The 20,023-nt window shown below is 45.7% G+C and overlaps 1 protein-coding gene and 1 pseudogene across 1 annotated transcript; both read left to right on the plus strand.

Annotated features, from left to right (window-relative positions):
* LOC126936400 (antigen LPMC-61-like) lies at positions 1-4,976 on the plus strand. Its single transcript, XM_050759209.1, is given in 6 exon segments — positions 1-145; positions 3,136-3,578; positions 3,580-3,779; positions 3,885-4,035; positions 4,037-4,078; positions 4,917-4,976. Coding segments are annotated over 6 exon segments (1,041 nt in total).
* A 13,837-nt stretch (positions 4,977-18,813) lies between these two features.
* Positions 18,814-19,577, plus strand: LOC126936401 (putative uncharacterized protein DDB_G0291608; annotated as a pseudogene).
* Positions 19,578-20,023: the final 446 nt, after the last annotated feature.

A 20,023-nucleotide genomic window follows, 5' to 3' on the forward strand; every position in this document is an offset into this window, starting at 1 on the left:
ATGGGGAACACACAAGGCCCTGGGGAGTCCCACGTAGACTCAGGTGGGAAATGCAACCCTCTGCCTACAACGGAGGTTCGGGTCATTGTTATGGGGCCAGTGAAGAGCTCGTGCCTTGGCAAGCAGAACACCATGATGGCCTTGGGTAATAGAGAGGTCACGAGATGCCTGAATACACAAATTACATGGGAGCAACCAAAATGTTAGCACTCGAGAGACTGGGGTTATGGGTAATTTGTTGTCTTCTATAATTGTCTATCATTTTTAACATTAAAACACTAAAATTTAAAGATGATATGGGGATAACATCCAGAACATGAATATATCCATGTACGAATATACCACATTTTGTTTACCCACTCATCAGTTCATGGACATTTAAATGGTTCCACTTGTTGGCAAATAAGAATAAGGCTGCTATGAATATCATCATACAAGTTTTTATGTGATATATGTTTTCAGTTCCCTTCAGTAGTTACCTAAGAGTGGAACTGCTGAGTCATATGGTATCTCTACATGGAACATTTGAGGAACTATTTTTCAAAATAGTGGCATAATTTTTCATTTTCATCCATTGCACAAGGGCTCCCATTTCTCCACATTCTCATCAGTGCTTCTTATTGTTTTTTTGATAATAGCCATCCCAGAGGATGTGAACTGCTATCTTATTGTGGTTTTGATTTGCATTTCCCTGATTTTCCCTGGTGTCTAACAACGTTGAGCTCCTTTTCACGTGCTTATTAACCATTTGTATATCTTCTTTGGAAAATGCCTATTTAAATCCTCTGCTGAGTCTTTAATTGGATTGTGTGTTTGAACAGCAAGAACTCTATATGTATAGATGCAAGTTCTTATCAAATATATGATTTCAAAGTAGTTTCTTCCACTCTGTTGGTGTCTCTTCATTTTCTTCATAGTGCTGTTAGAAGCACAAAAACTATTCGTTTTGATATAGTTAGTTAATCTAGTTTTTCCTTGTGGTTTTGGTGTCATTATCTAAGAACCATTTCATACTCCAAGGTCATGAAACTTTAACCTGTTTTGCTTCTAGTAATCCTCTAGTTTTGGCCTTTACAATTAGGTCATTTATCTATTTTTTTGTTGTTGTTTGGAATATAGTATGAGGTCAAGATTCAAATCCTTTCACATGTGGACATCCAGTTGTCTCAGCAGCATTGTTTGTTGAAAAAATTCCTTCTTTCCCATGGAATTGTATGGTACCCGTGAAAATCCATTGACCACAATTGTGAGTCTTTATTTCAAGGGCCTCAAACCTACTCCATTGATCCATCTTTCTATCCTTATGCAAGAACCATGCTGTCCTGATTACTGTAGCTTTGCAGCCCATTTAGAAATTGGAAAACATGAGTCCTCAAACTTTGCTTTTATTTTTTAAGATTGTTTTAGCTATTCAGGGTCCCTTGAATGTCCACACGAATTTTAGGATCCACTTGTCAATTTGTGAAAAAATAAATCTGAGATGTTGATCGGAATTGCATTAAATTGGTAGAACAATGGTTTTTCGGAGAGTTTCAATCTTCACAATATTAGGTCTTCCAATACATGAACACGGGATTTTTCCCCCATTACTTTGGTCCTCTTTAACTTCTTCCAATGGTGTTTTGTAGTGTTAAGTGTCCAAGTCTTGTACTTTTTTGGTTGCATTTGTTGCTAGGAATTTTACTGTTTCCTTACATCCTTTTTGCATTGCTTTTTGCTGTTGTATAGAAACACAGCTGACTATTGTGTGTAGTCTTTGTGTCCTGCACTCTGCTGAGCTCAGCTATTGGCCCTAATAGTTGTGTGTGTGTGTCCCTCAGCATCTTCTGTATACAAAATGAGGTTTTCTATGAATAGAGATAGTTTTGCTTCCTTTTTTCTTACCTGGATGGCTTTTATTTTCTTTTCCTGTCATATTACTCTGGCTATAGCTTCAGTGAAATGTTGCATAGAAGTGGTGGGTGTGGACATTCTTTTCTTGTTCCTGATCTTAGGGGAAAACATCCAGGTTTCCACAGTTAATCACGGTGTTCACTGTGGGTAGATGCCCTTTATCAGACTGAAAGAAGTCCCTTCTGTTCCTCCCTGTGCCAAACCAAAGCTGGGAAGCCTGTGGACACTTGGATTCCCTCCTCACTTCGAGCCCAGAGATGGAGGGTGCACCTCAGCCTGTGTTCAGCCACACCGTCTTGGATCCCTGAAGCAGCACAGTTTCCAGTGTTGTCCTACAGAGCATCTCAGGGACACAGCTGATTCTAGTCTCGCTTCCCCCTCTCCTGGCTTGACTCACAAACTGGGAACTGGTTGGACACAGAGACCACCCATTATACCCCTTCCTAGGCACTGAGGGCAAAGATCTCCTTCTCTCCCAAACATATCCTCCCACGGGGAAGAAGCAGGAGTCCACAATTCCAACCAAGATAGACTGAATCCCACGGAGACGGAGCTGGGGCTCCCTGTGTACTAATGAGAGATCCCCACTCACTCACTCATTCATTCACTCGTTCTTCATTCATTCATACACACTGCTAGTGACTCATTCATCAATCAGTTCAACAACTGTTTCTGGAATGGGAGCTGGGCCTGGCACACAGTTACAGCAGTGTGAGAAATAAGCCATCAGGGAGGGAGGGGAAGCACATGTGGCCAGTTTGCCAATAAGAGAGAGGCTGGAAGAAAAGTCAGTGAGACCAAGGCTGAGGGTTGTAGAATTTATTTAGTGCTGCACCCAGATCCATTTTGGATTTCCATAGATACATGTGATCACTTGGGTTGCAGGACATCCATCTGCAAATGCCACGGAGCTCCTGGCAGGCACAGGAAAGAAGGGTTGGCTGTCTCCCATGGAATTATCAAGAAGGGGAATTCCAGGCTCTTGTTTGGCATGAGGGCCGCCCCCAGTGCTGTCTGGCTCAGACATATGGGGGCATGTAGGAAGGAGGAGCAAAAGTGCCTGGGTCTTGGGGTATCCTTACAGGGAATGGGCAGGGAGTGGTTCATTCCATTTCCTCAAGGGCTGGAAAAAGGCCCTGAGCCAAGGGAGTCATTTTTCAGATCCGGAAGGGGATGTGCTTCAGGGGTAGTCCCTTGTTGGAAAGCACAGATCTTCAGGAGCTACCTGAGGTTTCCCACTAGAGCCTCAGATCTTGCACTGGCAGCACACGGGGACACAGCAGCTGGACTGGGAGCAGCAGGGCTTGCAGCAGCTGGACTGGCAGCAGGACGACCCACAGCCTGAGGAGCAGCAGCAGGGCTTACAGCAGCTGGACTGGGAGCAGCAGGGCTTGCAGCAGCTGGACTGGCAGCAGGATGACCCACAGCCTGAGGAGCAGCAGGGCTTGCAGCAGCTGGACTGGGAGCAGCAGGGCTTGCAGCAGCTGGACTGGCAGCAGGATGACCCACAGCCCGAAGAGCAACAGCAGGGCTTGCAGCAACTGCATTGGGAGCAGCCACAAGAGCCACAGCCTCCCTTGGAGCTCCTACAGGAGCCACAGCCTCCCTTGGAGCCTCCACAGGAACCACAGCCCCCTTTGGAGCCCCCACAGGAACCACAGCCCCCTTTGGAGCCCCCACAGGAACCACAGCCCCCTTTGGAGCCCCCACAAGAGCCAAAACCCCCCTTGGAGCCCCCACAGGAGCCACAGCTGGAGCAGGAACAGGCTGGCACACAGCAGCATATGGGCTTGCAGCAGCAGACGGGCACACAGCAGCCGGAACCACAGCCCCCACAGCCAGAGCCACAGCCCCCACAGCTGGAGCCACAGCCCCCACAGCCGGAGCCACAGCCCCCACAACCAGAGCCACAGCCCCCACAGCTGGAGCCACAGCCCCCACAGCCGGAGCCACAGCTCCCACAACCAGAGCCACAGCCCCCACAGCTGGAACCACAGCCCCCACAGCCGGAGCCACAGCCTCCAGAGCAACCACAACAGCCCATGGTTCTGGTGGATTGAGAGTGGAGCAGGTAGAGGAGCAGGTGAGAGGGAGGTGCAGGTGTGGAGCCCCCTGAGCCTGGGCCATTTATATACCTGCCTGAGGGTCCTGCTACACACATGGTCACTTCCTTGTGTCTATTTGTGTTCTTTCTTTCCCCAGGGAAATTGTGTTTCCTTTAAAATAACTCATATGTTGCTTTGCCCATGTGACTCACTTCCTACTTCTACATTGTTTTCCTCTCCAAACCTTCAAGGCCAAACTCTGCTCCATTCTGGGGACGCCTTGCGATGAGTGTGCTTCACATATTCCTTCCCTGTTCAAATCTTCATGTCTTTCTTTGGGGGCTTCAATGGACTGACCCATGTTTCTGAGCCAGAGTCTGAGAAATTCAGATACTGGTGTGGATGAGTGGGTGATGGTGTTGGGCTTCAGCCTCACTGCTCTCTGAATTTGCAGCTTCAGTGGGTGTGGGGGGCTCTGTGCAGGTGGGTTTCTCTCTCTTCACCCTCCTCCTGCTCTTTGCCTTTTTAGGTCGGAGTTGCCTGCAAAAGAAATTGCTCCAAATTGCTTCATAACACTTGCCTCAGTCTTGCAGTGATGCCACCATTCACAACCTCCTACTTGCTAAAGAGCTCGGGTCTCCAGGGCACTGGGGCCTTCTCTGACATGTAGATGACAACTGTCTATACCTCACGTTTATGTAAAAATATTTTGTGTATTTCTTAGAGTGCAAAAATATTATGTTTAATGTTAAATAATCTCAGGACACTCACAAGCTCAGAAAGAGCCAGGACACCTGCTGTTTTGCCATTGCAGAGGTAAACACCTTCTTTTAGGATTTGACCCTCCAAACCTTGGGAACTTGATCGTTTTTGCTGTTGAAGAACCCCTGTGGTCCCCATGTCTGTCAGTTCCCCTGGTGCCTGGGAACCGAGACTGTGTTTAGCCCATGATGAAGGGCTCTGCTCTTCTTTTTGCAGACGAGGGCCTTTCCTATCCTTGATGTGGCTGCACAGAACCTCCTTGACATTGGAGAATGAGCCTGAGTCTTGGAACTGACTCCACTGAGTCTGACCAGTATCCCAGTGAAACCACCTTTGCGAAAATTACAACTGAGAAAATTATGATAGTGAAAGGGATCTGACCTAACCAACTCCATCTTGCTTCTAACCTCCAAGCTGCCCTTTTCTTCCTGGGTGTGGGCCAAACTGACTTTGGGAGGAACTTAATTTATAGTTTAATTTTGAAACAAAGATGATGACAGCCCCTTCCTGAAATAAACCCTCTTCTTGCCTGGGGACCTATATTAGTCTGTCCTCACACTGTTATAAAGAACTACGTTAGACTGGGTAATTTATAAAGAAAAGAGTTTAATAGACTCAGGCTGTACAACAAGCATTGCTGGGGAGGCCTCAGGAAACTTACAATCAAGGTGGAAGGTGAAGGGGAAGCAATGCACATGTTTATCATGACAGAGCAGGAGAGAGAGAGCAAAGGGGAAGTTCCTCACACTTTCAGACCATCAGATCTTGTGTGAACACACTCACGATCATGAGAACCGCAAGGGAGAAATCCGCCCCCATGATCCAATAACTTCCCACCAGGTCCCTCCCCAACACTGGGAATTACAATTCAATGTAAGATTTGGGTGGGAACACAGAGCCAAACCATATCAGGACCAGACTGCCTTTGTAAGACAAATAAATTAGCCACAGGATGAGAAATTATGGCTTAGTAGTGGTGCAGACAGAGTTCACAAAATTCCTGACCTCCCCAATTGCTCGTAGGGATAACATCACTGTTGTAAAACCTAAGATTGGGGCTCTACTTATTTTTCAGGCCCTGCATTCTGATGCATAAACTGGTGTTATCTAGACCAGAAATCCGGCTCAACCAGTTCTGCAATTCCACCCAGGAACAGAAGACGGCGTGAATAAACCAGTTTGACCCCTTATTATTCCATCTCTAACCCAGCCAATCAGTACCTCCCATCCCTGGCCCCCAGTCAAGTTATTAAAACAAACAAACAAACAAACAAACAAAAAAACACAGTCTCAATTTTGGGGGAGATTGTTTTGAGTGATAAAACTCTGGGCTCCTGTTCAACCAGCTCTGCATAAATTGAAACTTTTCTCCATTGCAATTCCCCCATCTTGATCAATCAACTCTGTCTGGGTAGAAGGCAAGGAAAACTCACTGGGCGACTACACCAACACTTTAAAACCGTATGTCTTGCACAGGCCCTTTGACGCTCAGATTCTTCATGTGCACAGGGCATGCATCAACTCCTTGCTTGCAGGACTGACCACAGGTTAGAAGTGTGAAGGGGAGTGCCTCCAAGTTGCTAGCTCCCCAACACGGCTGTCGTCTATGGCGAGGGCTTCTCATCTGTCCGTGAACTCTGTCTCTTGATGTACCTCTCTCCTCTGAACTCAGACTCCTCAGTGTGGTCCTCCAGGGACCCCTGACCTTGCCCTCTAATTCCTCTGAGCTTCTTTTCCAAGGCTCTCTTGACCTCTGAGAAATGAGCTATGGTAGGAATATGAGGACTAAACTGTGACCTTTCTTCTCTTGCCCAAATTCCTATCTGGCCTGTGGAGTTGTACCCTACAAACCATAACATCTCATCAGATGGGTTTTTATTAACCCTATATAATGTGACTCACTTTTCAACCTGACTCTGGTGTAACATCACATGACAGGTAGCAGACTCTGGAGGGGAAATCAAAACATTGTATTCCAAAATACGTTTCTGTGACATAGTTTGAAATGGCCTTACAAAGCTGTCTTTTGTGGCAAAAATTTGCATCTGTAGAGAATCTCCATTAACAGATCCAGGACTTCTCCCTTCTAGACCTTTCCTGGATCTAGGGGAGGTTAGCTGAGAGCCTGACACCTCTGAGGTCTGAGAAGGGACGTTGGCCATCTACTCTGTGAGTGCTGCCTAAGAGGATTCATCTATTTAATAAGAACCACGGTCTCCATAAGCCTGGCCTCTCAGTCTAGGCATTCCTTTCTACTGAATTCAAGCCTTTCGATAACAGCTTAACACTCTCAGCCAACTGTCAACTAAAGAATGCCTAAAACCCATCTATGATTTATAAGCTCCCTTTTTGGGCTGAACCAATGTTTACCTTCCTTATATAGGTTTATGATTTCAGCTGCAATATCTGTCATAACCTGACCATCTCAAGCACCTTTTCTCAGGACCTCTAGAGATTGTGTAACCTAGCCCAGCCCCTCATATTGGCTCTGAATAAACCTCTTTAAATATATTTTGGGAGAATTTGGATTTTTCTGTTATCAAATGTCACGACAAAAACAAAACAAAACAAAACAAAAACAGAATATCTGTTTGTACCCGAATGATCCACCCAGGTCTGGCAGTGTAGAATGAATGCCTGCTGTGGATAGGCAATGAGAAAACAGATTTCAGGCCAAGGGTTTTGACCCCCCGAGGACACTGGGTTTGGGGCTTCAGCTTCCTGCTGTTTTCTCCAAATGCCGAGGGCTTGTGGAATGTACTTGTATCTGTCCCAGGCTGGCAGGGAGTAGGGGCCACTGCCCTGAGCTCAGAGGAGCCCTCCTCCAAGATAAGTGTAATCTGCCAGGACCCCAGCTTTCTTTCTCTCTCTGTGGTGGGTGGGGTAAAGTCTGGGTGCCCTCGACTCTTCCGGAGTCTGCTCCTTGTACAGACAGAGCCAGCAGACCCTTTAGTGTGGCACAGTTTTGGGAGTTGTGAGGGAGGTAGGAGGACACTGAAGCCCCTGCCGCATCCAGTTCTGTGCACTCATAGAGCATGGCCAGATGGGGCTGTGCTGTGGGGAAAGCTTAGCCCTGGGGGCTGGCACAGAGAGGGCAGGTGTGCCCTGGAGAAAGGAAGAAGGGCCATGGGCTGGAGCTGGAGCTGGGGTCTTGAGGGAGCTGCTATGTGTGGATGAGGCTGAGCATGAGACAGCAATGGGTGGTGGGAGCTTGGCAGAGGTGGGTGGGTCTGATCTCCCATGCAGGAAGTGGGGAGCAGGAGTAGGGTGATAACTCATCATTGAAACCCAGAGACACTTGAAAAAAAAAAAAACTTAAATTTTGAAATTGAGACTCACAGGAAGATGCAGGACAGAGCTTCTGTGTAGCATTCACCCAGTGCCCCCATGATAATCTCTTTTAATTCTGACAAAATATTGATATGGTTTGGCCGTGTCCCCACCCAAATCTCATCTTGAACTGTAGTTGGCATAATCCCCACATGTCATGGGAGGGACCTGGTGGGGGTAATTGAGTCATGGGCATGGTTACCTTCATACTGGTCTCCTGATAGTGAGTTCTCATGAGGTCTGATGGTTATATAATAGGTTTTCTTCCTCCTTCACTCTGCACTTCTCCTTGCTGCCGCCATGTGAAGAAGGACATGTTTGCTTCCTCATCCACCATGATGGTAAGTTTCCTGAGGTCTCCCCAGCCATGTTGAACTGTGAGTTAACTCTTTCCTTTATAAATTACCCAGTCTTGGGTATGCCCTTATAGCAGCATGAGAACAGACTGATATAAATATTCACAACATAAAAGTTACCATTTTTACCACTTCTAATTGTATGTACAGATCAGTGACTTCAGTTCCCTACCTATGGTTGTTCAACTGTCACCACCATCCTTCTCCAAAAACTCCTCATCTTCCCAGGCTGACTCGGCCCCAGTAAACACCCACTCTCCACCCTGCACTACAACTGTCATGCACTGTAAAAAATAAGAAACAGGCCTTGGCATGAGGCTGTCAACTCAGTCACAGAACTTACATGGATTTCTCCTGTTTTTATGTAGATCTCTTAATGTCTAGTTCTATGAAATTTTATCACATGAGGATTCAAAGAACCACCATCACAGTGCAGACACTGACTGTTCCATTGCCCTAAAGAAACACCTCACTTACATCCTTCCCTCCACCCCAAGCCCTGGCAGCCACTGATGTGGTCTTCCTGTAGTTTGATCACATCCAGAATGTTGTGGATCTGGGATAGTACATGAGACGCTGCGATCTGACGCTGACTTTTTTTTTTTTTGAGAGAGAGTCTCGCTCTGTCACCCAGACTGGAGGGCAGTGGCATGATCTCAGCTCACTGCAACCTCCGCCTCTTGGGTTCAAGTGATTCTTCTGCCTCAGCCCCCTGAGTAGCTGGGACTATTGGCACACACCACTACACCCAGCTATTTTTTGTTGTTGTTGTTGTATTTTTAGTAGAGATGGGGTTTCACCATATTGGCCAGGCTGGTCTCGAACTGACCTCTTGATCTGCCTGCCTCATCCTCCCAAAGTGCTGTGATTACAGGCGTGAGCCACTGCACCTGATCTGACATTGGCTTTTTTCCCCACTTGGCATAACATCTTTGAGATCCATCCAAGTTGTAACATGGGCCAACAGATCACTTCCTTCTACTGCTGAGTTAAATTTCATTGTGTGGATAGAGGCAGGTTTTCTCCCCTAACACTGCAGACAGGGTGGACGACCTCCTAAAATTTAGTTTGGGTGTCAAGACAATGAAGCCTCCCTCCAAGCGTGTGTGACAAGGTTCCTTCCTGACATGGTGCAGCTTTCTGGTGGCAGCAGGGTGGCTGCATGAAGACTTGAAAGTGGCTTTAGAGAGCAGGGAGAGCAGACGGGCTTGGGACCGGGTGGCAGTCAGTCTGGGGCTAGCTTGGGGGTGCCCAGGGATGGGGTGGAGTTCTTGCTGGCACCAAGAAACAAGCACCAGGCTTTCTTGTAAGCTTGTCCTGATGTGGGGCAGAGAGGGAAAGGGAGAAGTGCAGCCTAAAAGCTGTCAGCATCAAACATCAGAAATGAAGCGAATGGCTTTTATCAAAAAGACAAAAAGGAATATATGCAGGAGAGGATGTGGAGAAGAAAATAACATCTTCCCTACATGTAGCATCCTGGAGCCCAGCTCTTCCCACAATCCAGGTCCCCACCCTGAAAATCTGTGACAGGTCTCAGTTAATTTAGCAAGTTTATTTTGCCAAGGTTGAGGATGCATCCCCATGGCACAGCCTCAGGAGGTCCTGATGACATCTGCCCAAGGTGGTCAGGGAACAGCTTGGTTTTATACATTCTAGGGAGACACGAGACATCAATCAACCTGTGTAAGATGAACATTGGTTCGGTTCAGAAAAGATGGGACAACTCAAAGTAGGGAGGGGCTTCCAGGTCGTAGTAGATAAGAGACAAACGGTTGTATTATTTTCAGTGTCTGATGAGCCTCTCCAAAGGAGGCAATCAGATATGCATTTCTCTCACTGAGCAGAGGGACAACTTTGAATAGAAAAGGAGGGAGGTTTGCCCTAAGCGGTTCCCAGCTTGACTTTTCTCTTTAGCTTAGTAATTTTGGGGCCCCAAGATTTCTAAGATTTATTTTCCTTTCACATTTCCCCCTGTTTTCTTTTTAAAAATATTTTGGAGAAAGCATTTTAGGAGATAATTAGTCCCTGGTCTCAGAGTTCATCTGATCTCTCAAGGCTAGGATGGTTTCTGCCTAGATAAGTAGGTCCTGGGTTATTAGGAAAGTTCATTTTTAGAAGGTTGTGAAGTCTCAAGTCCTAAGAGGAGAAAATAAGGAGAGGGAGAAAATAGGGAGAGGGAGAAAAACAACAACAAACAAAAGGCCAATCCTGGGACATCAATATAGGCCACGTTACTCTGAAGTCCATACATCAGTAGGCAGATAAGAAAGTGGCTTATGTATGTAAATAGGTTGCTGTTATTTTCTTCTGAAGTTTAAGTTGTTCAGCTTCAGTCTGTAGGGCTTTAAGAAAGCACAGCTTAGGTTTCAGCAACACCACATTAAGAAAAGTCAGGAGGAGAAAAAGGAAAAATATTGACAACTTTACTTTGAAGTCTTGTGGCCTAGAAAAATTAGCATCCAGTCCAAACTGCAGAAAAAAATTGAAAAATTGAAAAACATTAGGCAGGACTAGAATCTAACGACGGTGTACTATAGTTTTTGACACATAGTTTTTCTCTCTCCAGTTTCCTGTTTTTACTAAAGACACATCATGGTAGGATCGATTTGCTTTATTATAGTTAGCCAGATTATTTGTATAAAGTGAAGCAAGAATAATTATTTTCTACATAGGCTTTTATAATGGGCTTTGATGGAACTTTGTTCCCTAGAAGGAATCTCAAATAATACTTTTTTAAAGCTGAGCTCAGCCATGGATTTGTACAAAGAGAGGGTGAACTCCTCTCTTTTTCAGGTCCCAGGATAACTTGGGACCCTGGGCCTGTCAGAAAGTGACATTCTTTACTTACCACAAGTCAGGAACCCTGTGCAGGGACTGTGTAGACATGTAATGAAGACAATTTTCCCAAGGGGCTTTTATTGGCTCTGTAAGTCAAGTTTGATTCCTTAAAGGAAAGCACACCATTCCTCTCAAAGTCTTGGTAAAATAACTGTTTCTCCAATTGTGTCTTGTTACAAATGAAAACAGATTCTTATTGCACTTACACAAATAACTATATCGCTATAAGTTAAGAATACTCGCAAATAGGTTCCAAATTCTGGAGAAATCAGGTAGAGAGAAACAAATATGCTCCAAATTTTGTTTGTAGATGTATACTCAATTGCTAAAAGATGTCAGTAGCTCAAAAGGCTCTGAAAAACAAAACAAAGGCTCAGCAACATTTCAGGCAAAAAGTCAAAAAGATTACTTCGGTGTTCTATTAGTTCAGTCCATACAGTTAACTCGTGTTCTGCTTGATATTCATGAACATTTCAGTTCTTCATGAGTTCTGAAAAGTTTTTCCTCTATTCTGATGTCACAATCTCCAAAGTTATCAGAAACCTGCGTTCAGGAGCACCTGTCAGAGTTTTATAGCTGGTTATAAAATCACCTTCTAAAGAGGACCAAAACAAGAAAACAATTGTTCGTGGATGACAGAACGTTTTAACACAGCCAGAGTCAAAGACACAATTGACAAGGAAATTTGTTACCTCTGTGGCACACAATAACTTAACATAACAATTATAATAATTACTGATAATGTGTATTACATCATATCAGAATTATAGGAGTTTCTCATGATTGTGAAACACATACCAATAACATATTTACACAAATGCAGCCCCCCCAAAAAAACCAAACACCATTTTATATATGACAATGCCTCCTGTATAATTTTTATACCAAATAAGCCAAATTTGTTATTTTTGGACTTTAGGGAATCTAATATCTTAACAGATTAATTAAGTCAGAAAAAGACATAACTTATAATTTGATTTTGGGAAGTTTGTCAAACCAAACAGAGGTTTAAAACACTTGATATCACAAAATAAGATCACAGGTCATTGTAAAATAAGTCATTCATTTGAACAAAGTCATAACTCAAGGGTTTCAAAAAAAAAGGTAAAAACCTTCATTCTTTGAGAAAACAGAATTAATTTTCCAAACAATAAGCCCTAATAAAAACAGCATGAAGCTAATTAAATTTGTTTTCCAAAATTTTATAAACAATCTACAAAATTTTAATCTTGACCATAAGATATAACTTTCATAAGACTTTATAACCTTTATTAAGGAGTCAGTTAATGCTTCAAGAAAACCTTGTTTTTTTTGTTGTTTTTTTTTTTTTTTTTGAGATGGAGTCTCGCTCTGTTGCCCAGGCTGGAGTGCAGTGGCCGGATCTCAGCTCACTGCAAGCTCTACCTCCCGGGTTTATGCCATTCTCCTGCCTCAGCCTCCTGAGTAGCTGGGACTACAGGCGCCCGCCACCTCGCCCGGCTAGTTTTTTGTACTTTTTTAGTAGAGACGGGGTTTTACCGTGTTAGCCAGGATGGTCTCGATCTCCTGACCTCGTGATCCGCCCATCTCAGCCTCCCAAAGTGCTGGGATTACAGGCTCGAGCTACCGCACCCGGCCAAGAAAACCTTGTTAATCTGACACAGGGCCCACATGCTGGTCTTGCATCAGTGTGCCTTTGACATTAGTGGTTAATTTAAAGATAAACTGAACTTATTTTTTCTCTCAAAATCAGCCTTTGCAATCTCACATGCCCAGCTCTTCCATGATAGTCCCTGGGCCTTGAGGAGCTGAACAGCTTTAATTTCTTACCCTGTGTCTCAGGAGTGCAGTATATTTTGATTGGCATCTTCTGCAGGGCCTGAAAATGAGGCTTGAATTGCTGTCACTTTTTAAGATTTGGCAGAACTTGTGGCCGGGCGCGGTGGCTCAAGCCTGTAATCCCAGCACTTTGGGAGGCCGAGACGGGCGGATCACGAGGTCAGGAGATCAAGACCATCCTGGGTAACACGGTGAAACCCCGTCTCTACTAAAAACTAGCCGGGCGATGTGGCGGGCGCCTGTAGTCCCAGCTACTCGGGAGGCTGAGGCAGGAGAATGGCGTAAACCTGGGAGGCAGAGCTTTCAGTGAGCTGAGATCCGGCCACTGCACTCCAGCCTGGGTGGCAGAGCCAGACTCCGTCTCAAAAAAAAAAAAAAAAAAAAAAAAAAGATTTGGCAGAACTTGGTGTCCTTTTTAGACTCTGGAGTCAAAGCCCTGTAACTCAACGTCACTAGGATTTTAAAAGCACATACAGAAAGATATATGTATGTAATAACCTTAAATTTTTAAAAAAAATTTAATCTCAGTTTTTTGGTAAGCAAACCAAAATGTAGTAATAATGGCATAGAAATTATTTTGATAAAACGTAAAAATCTGTTAGACCAGTTACCAAAGAGAAAAGGAAAGACCTTCTGTAGTACACAGAATAATACTTTGGAAAAAAATATTTCCTTTAGATCTTTTTTTTTTTTTTTTGAGACTGAGCTTCACTCTTGTTGCCCAGACTGGAGTGCAATGGCGTGATCTCGGCTCACCGCAATCTCCGCCTCCCAGGGTCAAGAGATTCTCCTGTCTCAGCCTCCCAAGTAGCTGGGATTACAGGCATGTGCCACCATGCCAGGCTAATTTTGTGTTTTTAGTAGAGACAGGGTTTCTCCATGTTGATCAGGCTGGTCTTGAACCCCTGACCTCAGGTGATCTGCCTGCCTTGGCCTTCCAAAGTGCTGGGATTACAGGTGTGAGCCACTGTGCCCAGCCTCCTTTAGACCTTTAAGAAAACATTGTTGGCCAGGCACGGTAGCTCATGCCTGTAATCCTGGCAATGTGGGAGGCCAAGGTGAGTGGATCATCTGAGGTCAGGAGTTTGAGACCAACCTGGCCAACGTGGTGAAACCCCATCTCTCCTAAAAGTACAAAAATTATCTGGGCTTGGTGGTGGGTGCCTGTAATCCCAGCTACTTGGGAGGCTGAGACAGGAAAATCACTTGAAACTGGGAGGCAGAGGTTGCAGTCAGAACAGATTATGCTATTGCACTCCAGCTTGGGCAACAAGAGTGAAACTTCATCTCAGGAAAAAAAAAAAGAAAAGAAAAGAAAAGAAAACTTTGTTAGCATCAGGCCACAACAAACAAAACTTGAGGGAAAAAACTTAAATGAGCTGAAAATGAGTTGAATGCAAGTATTACTATTTCGTGCCTTTTAAAAGGAAAGAGAAAACTGAAAACAGTGAGATGCAATAAAAGTTCAGCTTTCAGTTAAAAAATTAAAATCTCTTATAATTTATTAAGAATTAATCAATCCCTTAAGAAAATTTTATTGTTCTAACCAATTTTTTAGTGTGTGTTTTTTTTTACATCAGACCCAATCTCTAGAAAGACCATTATGCTTTTCCTTTAATTATAGACAACCTGATCATATAAAAAGTTTTTTTAAGTAAATCCTCTTATTGTAGCTTACACAGAATGTTCATGACATGCTTGGACTTTCTGGTTTGTTCTGAACATCCCTCTTTCTTGAACAACCAGACATTTTATTCTAGGACTACATTTGCCATACAAGATTATTTCTCATATAAAATTACTTCTCTTTAGGCTTTCTTACCAAAAACTACCTCTTTATTTCTATAACTTTACTTATATCTCTCTTATTTCCTGGTTCCTTTCATCTTGTTTTATACATAACCTTCAGAAAACTTTGAATTAGACAAAAATTGTTCACTTTTTTAAAAAGGACACTTTTTAAAAGAAAGGTTGTTTTCCTACAATATATTTTTTACTGGAAAATATCCAAATGAGCAATATCTATTATTGAATCTAATATAACTTTAGATTCTAAAGTATGACAACTTTGTCTACAAGTATTTATCACATTACATTTACCCAATTATTTCATTTTGTTTACCTAGGTTATTTCCGAAAACTATAATAGTCATCATTTAAAGTTATGAAACTTGTCTTTGCAAAATTCTAACTGAGATATCAAAAAAGATATGTCCTAATTGACTTCATCTTGCTTCTAACCTCCAAGCTGTCCTTGTTCATTCCTGCACTTTTGGAGGAATGTAGTTGATAGTTCATCTTTGAAACAAAGAAGATGGTCCTTTCCCCAAACAACTGCCTTACTGCCCATGGACTAGACTGTCTAAAGCCACAAGATTAGAAGTTATGGAAATTTTACTAAACAATTCAAGATGTAATTATGTTCGTTAAACAAATATTAATGTCTTATTTTTTAAAATTACACAAGCAAAGATTATTCTGTTTGGGGCCGGGTTTATAGTTTTGTGATCCCTATGCCAAATTTTGACACCTTATAGATTTGGCAGGGATAAGTTTGAAATTGCTTGACTAATAAATGTAAACAAAAATGTATGCTGGAAATTCTTAAAACATTTCTAATATTACTTTACCAATAATTTTAAAGACAACTTATTTATTAAAGATTTTACTTAAGTTACATAAAACTTGAAAAAGCTTTTGACTAGTCTTTTTTTCCTGATAAAATATTAGATTCAAGCCCTTTTATTTTCTTAAGCCAATTAGTTAGAGCTCTTATATATATATATATATTTGAGATGGAGTCTTGCTCTGTCACCCAGGCTAGAGTGTAGTGGCATGATCTCAGCTCACTCCAACCTCTGCCCCCTGGGTTCAAGTGATTCTCCTGCCTCAGCCTCCCAAGTAGCTGGGATTACAGGCATGCATCACCGTGCCTGGCTAATTTTTGTATTTTTAGTAGAGACGGGGTTTCACCATCTTGGGCAGGCTGGTCTTGAACTCGTGATCTTGTGATCCACCTGCCTCAGCCTCCCTAAGTGCTGGGATTACAGGTGTGAGCCACTGCACCCGGCTTTTATATATCTCAGTAGTACAACATCGTGTACACAACACATAAATACATATATGTATTAGTCATGCCAATAGGACTACGTCTTATAGAGTCATAACTCCCCCTTTTGTTCCCATCTTAGATTTTCAAATTCTTGATAACCTGCTTCAATAGGTTGTATCAATTCTTGATATCCCTAGGCAGTTGTCAGTTAAATAGTCTTAAATTGGGATATCTGAGGAGGGATGAGGGATTGCTAGGCAGCCAGGGCTAGTGGGGTCACCCTGCCGCATCCCCTGCTCCCCCAACCCTCCAGCACAGTTTATAACCTGTTCTCTGTGGTTTGGGAAGGCTAACAGTTGTGTTAACATGAGCTTACAGTATAACCCAAGAAACTTCTGCATGGCACAGAATGCACCGGGTGACTTTTTGCAAGGTAGACGTTGTGTGTTGTGGGATGAATATGTTGAAGTATCTACTTTAATATAAGTATATATGGAGTATACATTGAAGTCCTAATGCCCAGGACCTGTGAGTGTGATCTTACATGGAAACAGGAACTTCGTGCATGTCATGTTATAATAAGGTCATTAGTATGGGTCCTGGTTCCACATGACTGATGCTGTCACAGGACTTACAGGACAAGAAGCGAGACGCAGACACATGTGGAGAGGAGGCTATGATGGTGCCGGCACAGGTTGGAGCAATGCAGAATGTGGAAAACAAAAACAAAAACAAAAAACTCCCCCAAATCACAAAGCCAAAGGGAAACATCAAGCTGGGAACCACATAGGACAAACCCGCCTCCCATTCTACTCCTAAATAAGATCACTGCAAATATGAAAAAGCTACATCTCTCCCTCACTATTTGCCCACAAAGAAACTCCCTGTGGACAAAGGACAGGCAGAAGTCAAAGTCCTCCCTTGGCTCCCGTGAGACAAATGCATATCCGATGGCTTCTTTTGCCCTATTGTTTCACTAAGTCAGACTAAGGCATGAGTGACTATTCCTGTAAACTGTGTATTCAGGGAAAGGCTAATCAGAAACTCAAAAGAATGCAAGTCTGTCTCTTATCTACCTGTGGCCTGGAAGCCCCCTCCCCACCCGACTTGTCCCACCTTTCCAAGCCAAACCAGTGCACATCTTACATGTATTGATTGATGCCTCATGTCTCCCTAAAATGCATGAAAGCAAAGCTATGTCCCAACCACCTTGGGCATATATCATGAGGACCTCCTGAGGCTGTGTCATGGGTGCATCCTTAACCCTGGCAAAATAAGCTTTCTAAATTGACTGAGCCCTGTCCTATATACTCTTTGGTTTATAGGTCACATGCCCCAGGACACCTGGAGCCCCCAGAAGCTGGAAAAGACAGGAGGGCCCTGCCCTGGAGCCTCTGGAGAGAGTGCAGCCCTCCCGACACCCGCATTTCTGACTTCTGGCCTTCAGAACAGTGAAAGACTCTATCTGTATAGCTTTAAGCCCCTCACTTTGTGGCCGTGGGATCCTATTCCATGGAACTCGTGCTGCTTTCTGCAGCTACCCGGTTGTCAGATGCTTGGATGAGGTCCTGTACATCATGGAGAGCAAAGTGCTTTACTGAAATTGAATGTTACTCTCATTAACAAAATACCTTACCAGCAACACCGCGGTGACTGTTGGGCAGAACAGCTGGGCACCGCAGCCTGGTCGGGGTGGCATGGGGTCACCATCACAGGGTGCACTCCAGCCCATTGCCAGACCCCGCCAGGTCACCCTGAGGCATGGGTCTGTTACTGGTGTCTCACAGCATTGCTGCCTGAGCTACCAGGTGGGACTGAGTTTGAGGCACCATCCTGAACTGAGCCTTTGGTTCACACAAGCCCCGGTCTCCCCTGGGGCAGCTGGTTCGAGAGGACAAAGTGCTCCTGGGGGGACCACTCCAGCCCCATGCTGATCACACAGAGCATCCCCTGCAGAGAAAACCTTCTCAGGGTCCTGGGACCTCCCTGGAGAAGAGCAGACATCCCAGGTGGTCCCAGATCTTTCTCACAAGAAACCTCTCACCCCGGTGGGTACTGGGGTACACACAGACCCTTGGGGAACTGTGGCAATTCCAGATCCCAACTCTATCCAGGAGGGCCCAACACCCATTGCTGACACAAAAGGAGCCCATGCTCAGAAAGAAGCTGGGCTCTGTAGAAAGACATGGCACAGAAAGAACTCAAGGAGACGCAGACTGGTGGAGGGGGGCGGTGTTTATTTAGAGGACTAAGCGTCCAGCTGGACTTTAGCAGATAATGAATAACAAAGAGCTTTTCAGTGGGAGGGTGAGGTCCACAGGAGAGGCCACAGATCTGGGCATGGCCGAGTGTCTGCCGCCTCCTGGGCCTCCCTGAGCTCCAGCACTGGCCAGGGTGGAGGGCAGGGGAGGGAAGATCTCCAAGGAAGAAGGGAAGGGCAGGGCGGTTTGGCCCCAGCAAGTGGAGTGAGCTTTGTGATGGGCAGCAGAGGAAACGGCTCACCCCAGGATTCCCAGTGGGGTGATGATGTGGAGCACAGGGTGAGTGGATTTTCAAGGCAAAGACGTGGCATGACCAGCGGAGCTCTGTTTCTGATTCCAGGGACTGTCATATTTCAGAGAGACACAGCTAAAAACTGCATCACAGGTCTGGGATACAGGACGGCCTTCACCTGACACCTGGGGCCAAGCATCAAATCTTACACTGGCAGCACACAGGGATGCAGCAGCTGGACTGGGAGCAGCGGGGCTTGCAGCAGCTGGACTGGCAGCAGGATGACCCACAGCCTGAAGAACAGCAGCAGGGCTTACAGCAACTGGACTGGCAGCAGCTACAGGAGCCACAGCCCCCCTTGGATCCCCCACAAGAGCCACAGCTGGAGCAGGAACGGGCTGGCACACAGCAGCACACGGGCTTGCAGCAGCAGACGGGCACACAGCAGCTGGAGCCACAGCCCCCACAGCCGGAGCCACAGCCCCCACAGCTGGAGCCACAGCCCCCCTTGGACCCCCCACAGGAGGTACAGCCCCCCTTGGAGCCCCCACAGGAGCCACAGCCCCCCTTGGACCCCCCACAGGAGCCACAGCCCCCCTTGGACCCCCCACAGGAGCCACAGCCCCCCTTGGAGCCCCCACAGGACCCACAGCCCCCCTTGGAGCCCCCACAGGAGCCACAGCTGGAGCGGGAACAGGCTGGCACACAGCAGCACACAGGCTTGCAGCAGCAGACGGGCACACAGCAGCTGGAGCCACAGCCCCCACAGCCGGAGCCACAGCCTCCAGAGCAGCCACAGCAGCCCATGGTTCTGGTGTGCTGAGAATGGAGCAGGTAGAGGAGCAGGTGAGAGGCAGGTGCAGATGTGGAGGCCCCTGAGCCTGGGCCCTTTATATCCCTGCCCAGGGTGAGGTGTGAAGCTGGGCACATGGTCACTTCCTGGTTCCTGTTTGTGCCATTTCCCCAGGGAGATTTTGTTTGCTTTCTTGAAACTAGAAACAATCACGTTCTGTTTGCTGTGTTTTGCAGTTTTAATTCCGGCTCTGCATCTCTAATCTGACTGGCGCATGCCACACCCATGTATCATGGAAGGGACTGACTAGGGCCCCCAGGCGCCCGCTGGACCTGCCGCACATCCCCTTCCCCAGTGGTTGTCCCCACATGACTCCTGGCCATCAGGGGAATGCCTCTGAACAGCCACCAAGAGACCCGGAGAGCTTGGCCAGGAGGGGCACGCAGGACCTCATAGCTTTCACAGCTCTTAGGGCAGGAGGCTGGGATCAACTCCTCCCTCCTGGGGGGCTCCCCAGCTGGGCAGCTGCCAGCAGCTGCTTTCAGGGCCTCACGCCTGAGGCTGCATCAAACCCGAGGCCACACATGTGCAGGGTGATGGGGCTGGGAGGGGCCCGACACACCTGATCAGAAAGGCAGAGCTG

The sequence above is a fragment of the Macaca thibetana genome, chromosome 14 (assembly GCF_024542745.1).
Source record: "Macaca thibetana thibetana isolate TM-01 chromosome 14, ASM2454274v1, whole genome shotgun sequence".
Classification (NCBI taxonomy): Eukaryota; Metazoa; Chordata; class Mammalia; order Primates; family Cercopithecidae; genus Macaca; species Macaca thibetana.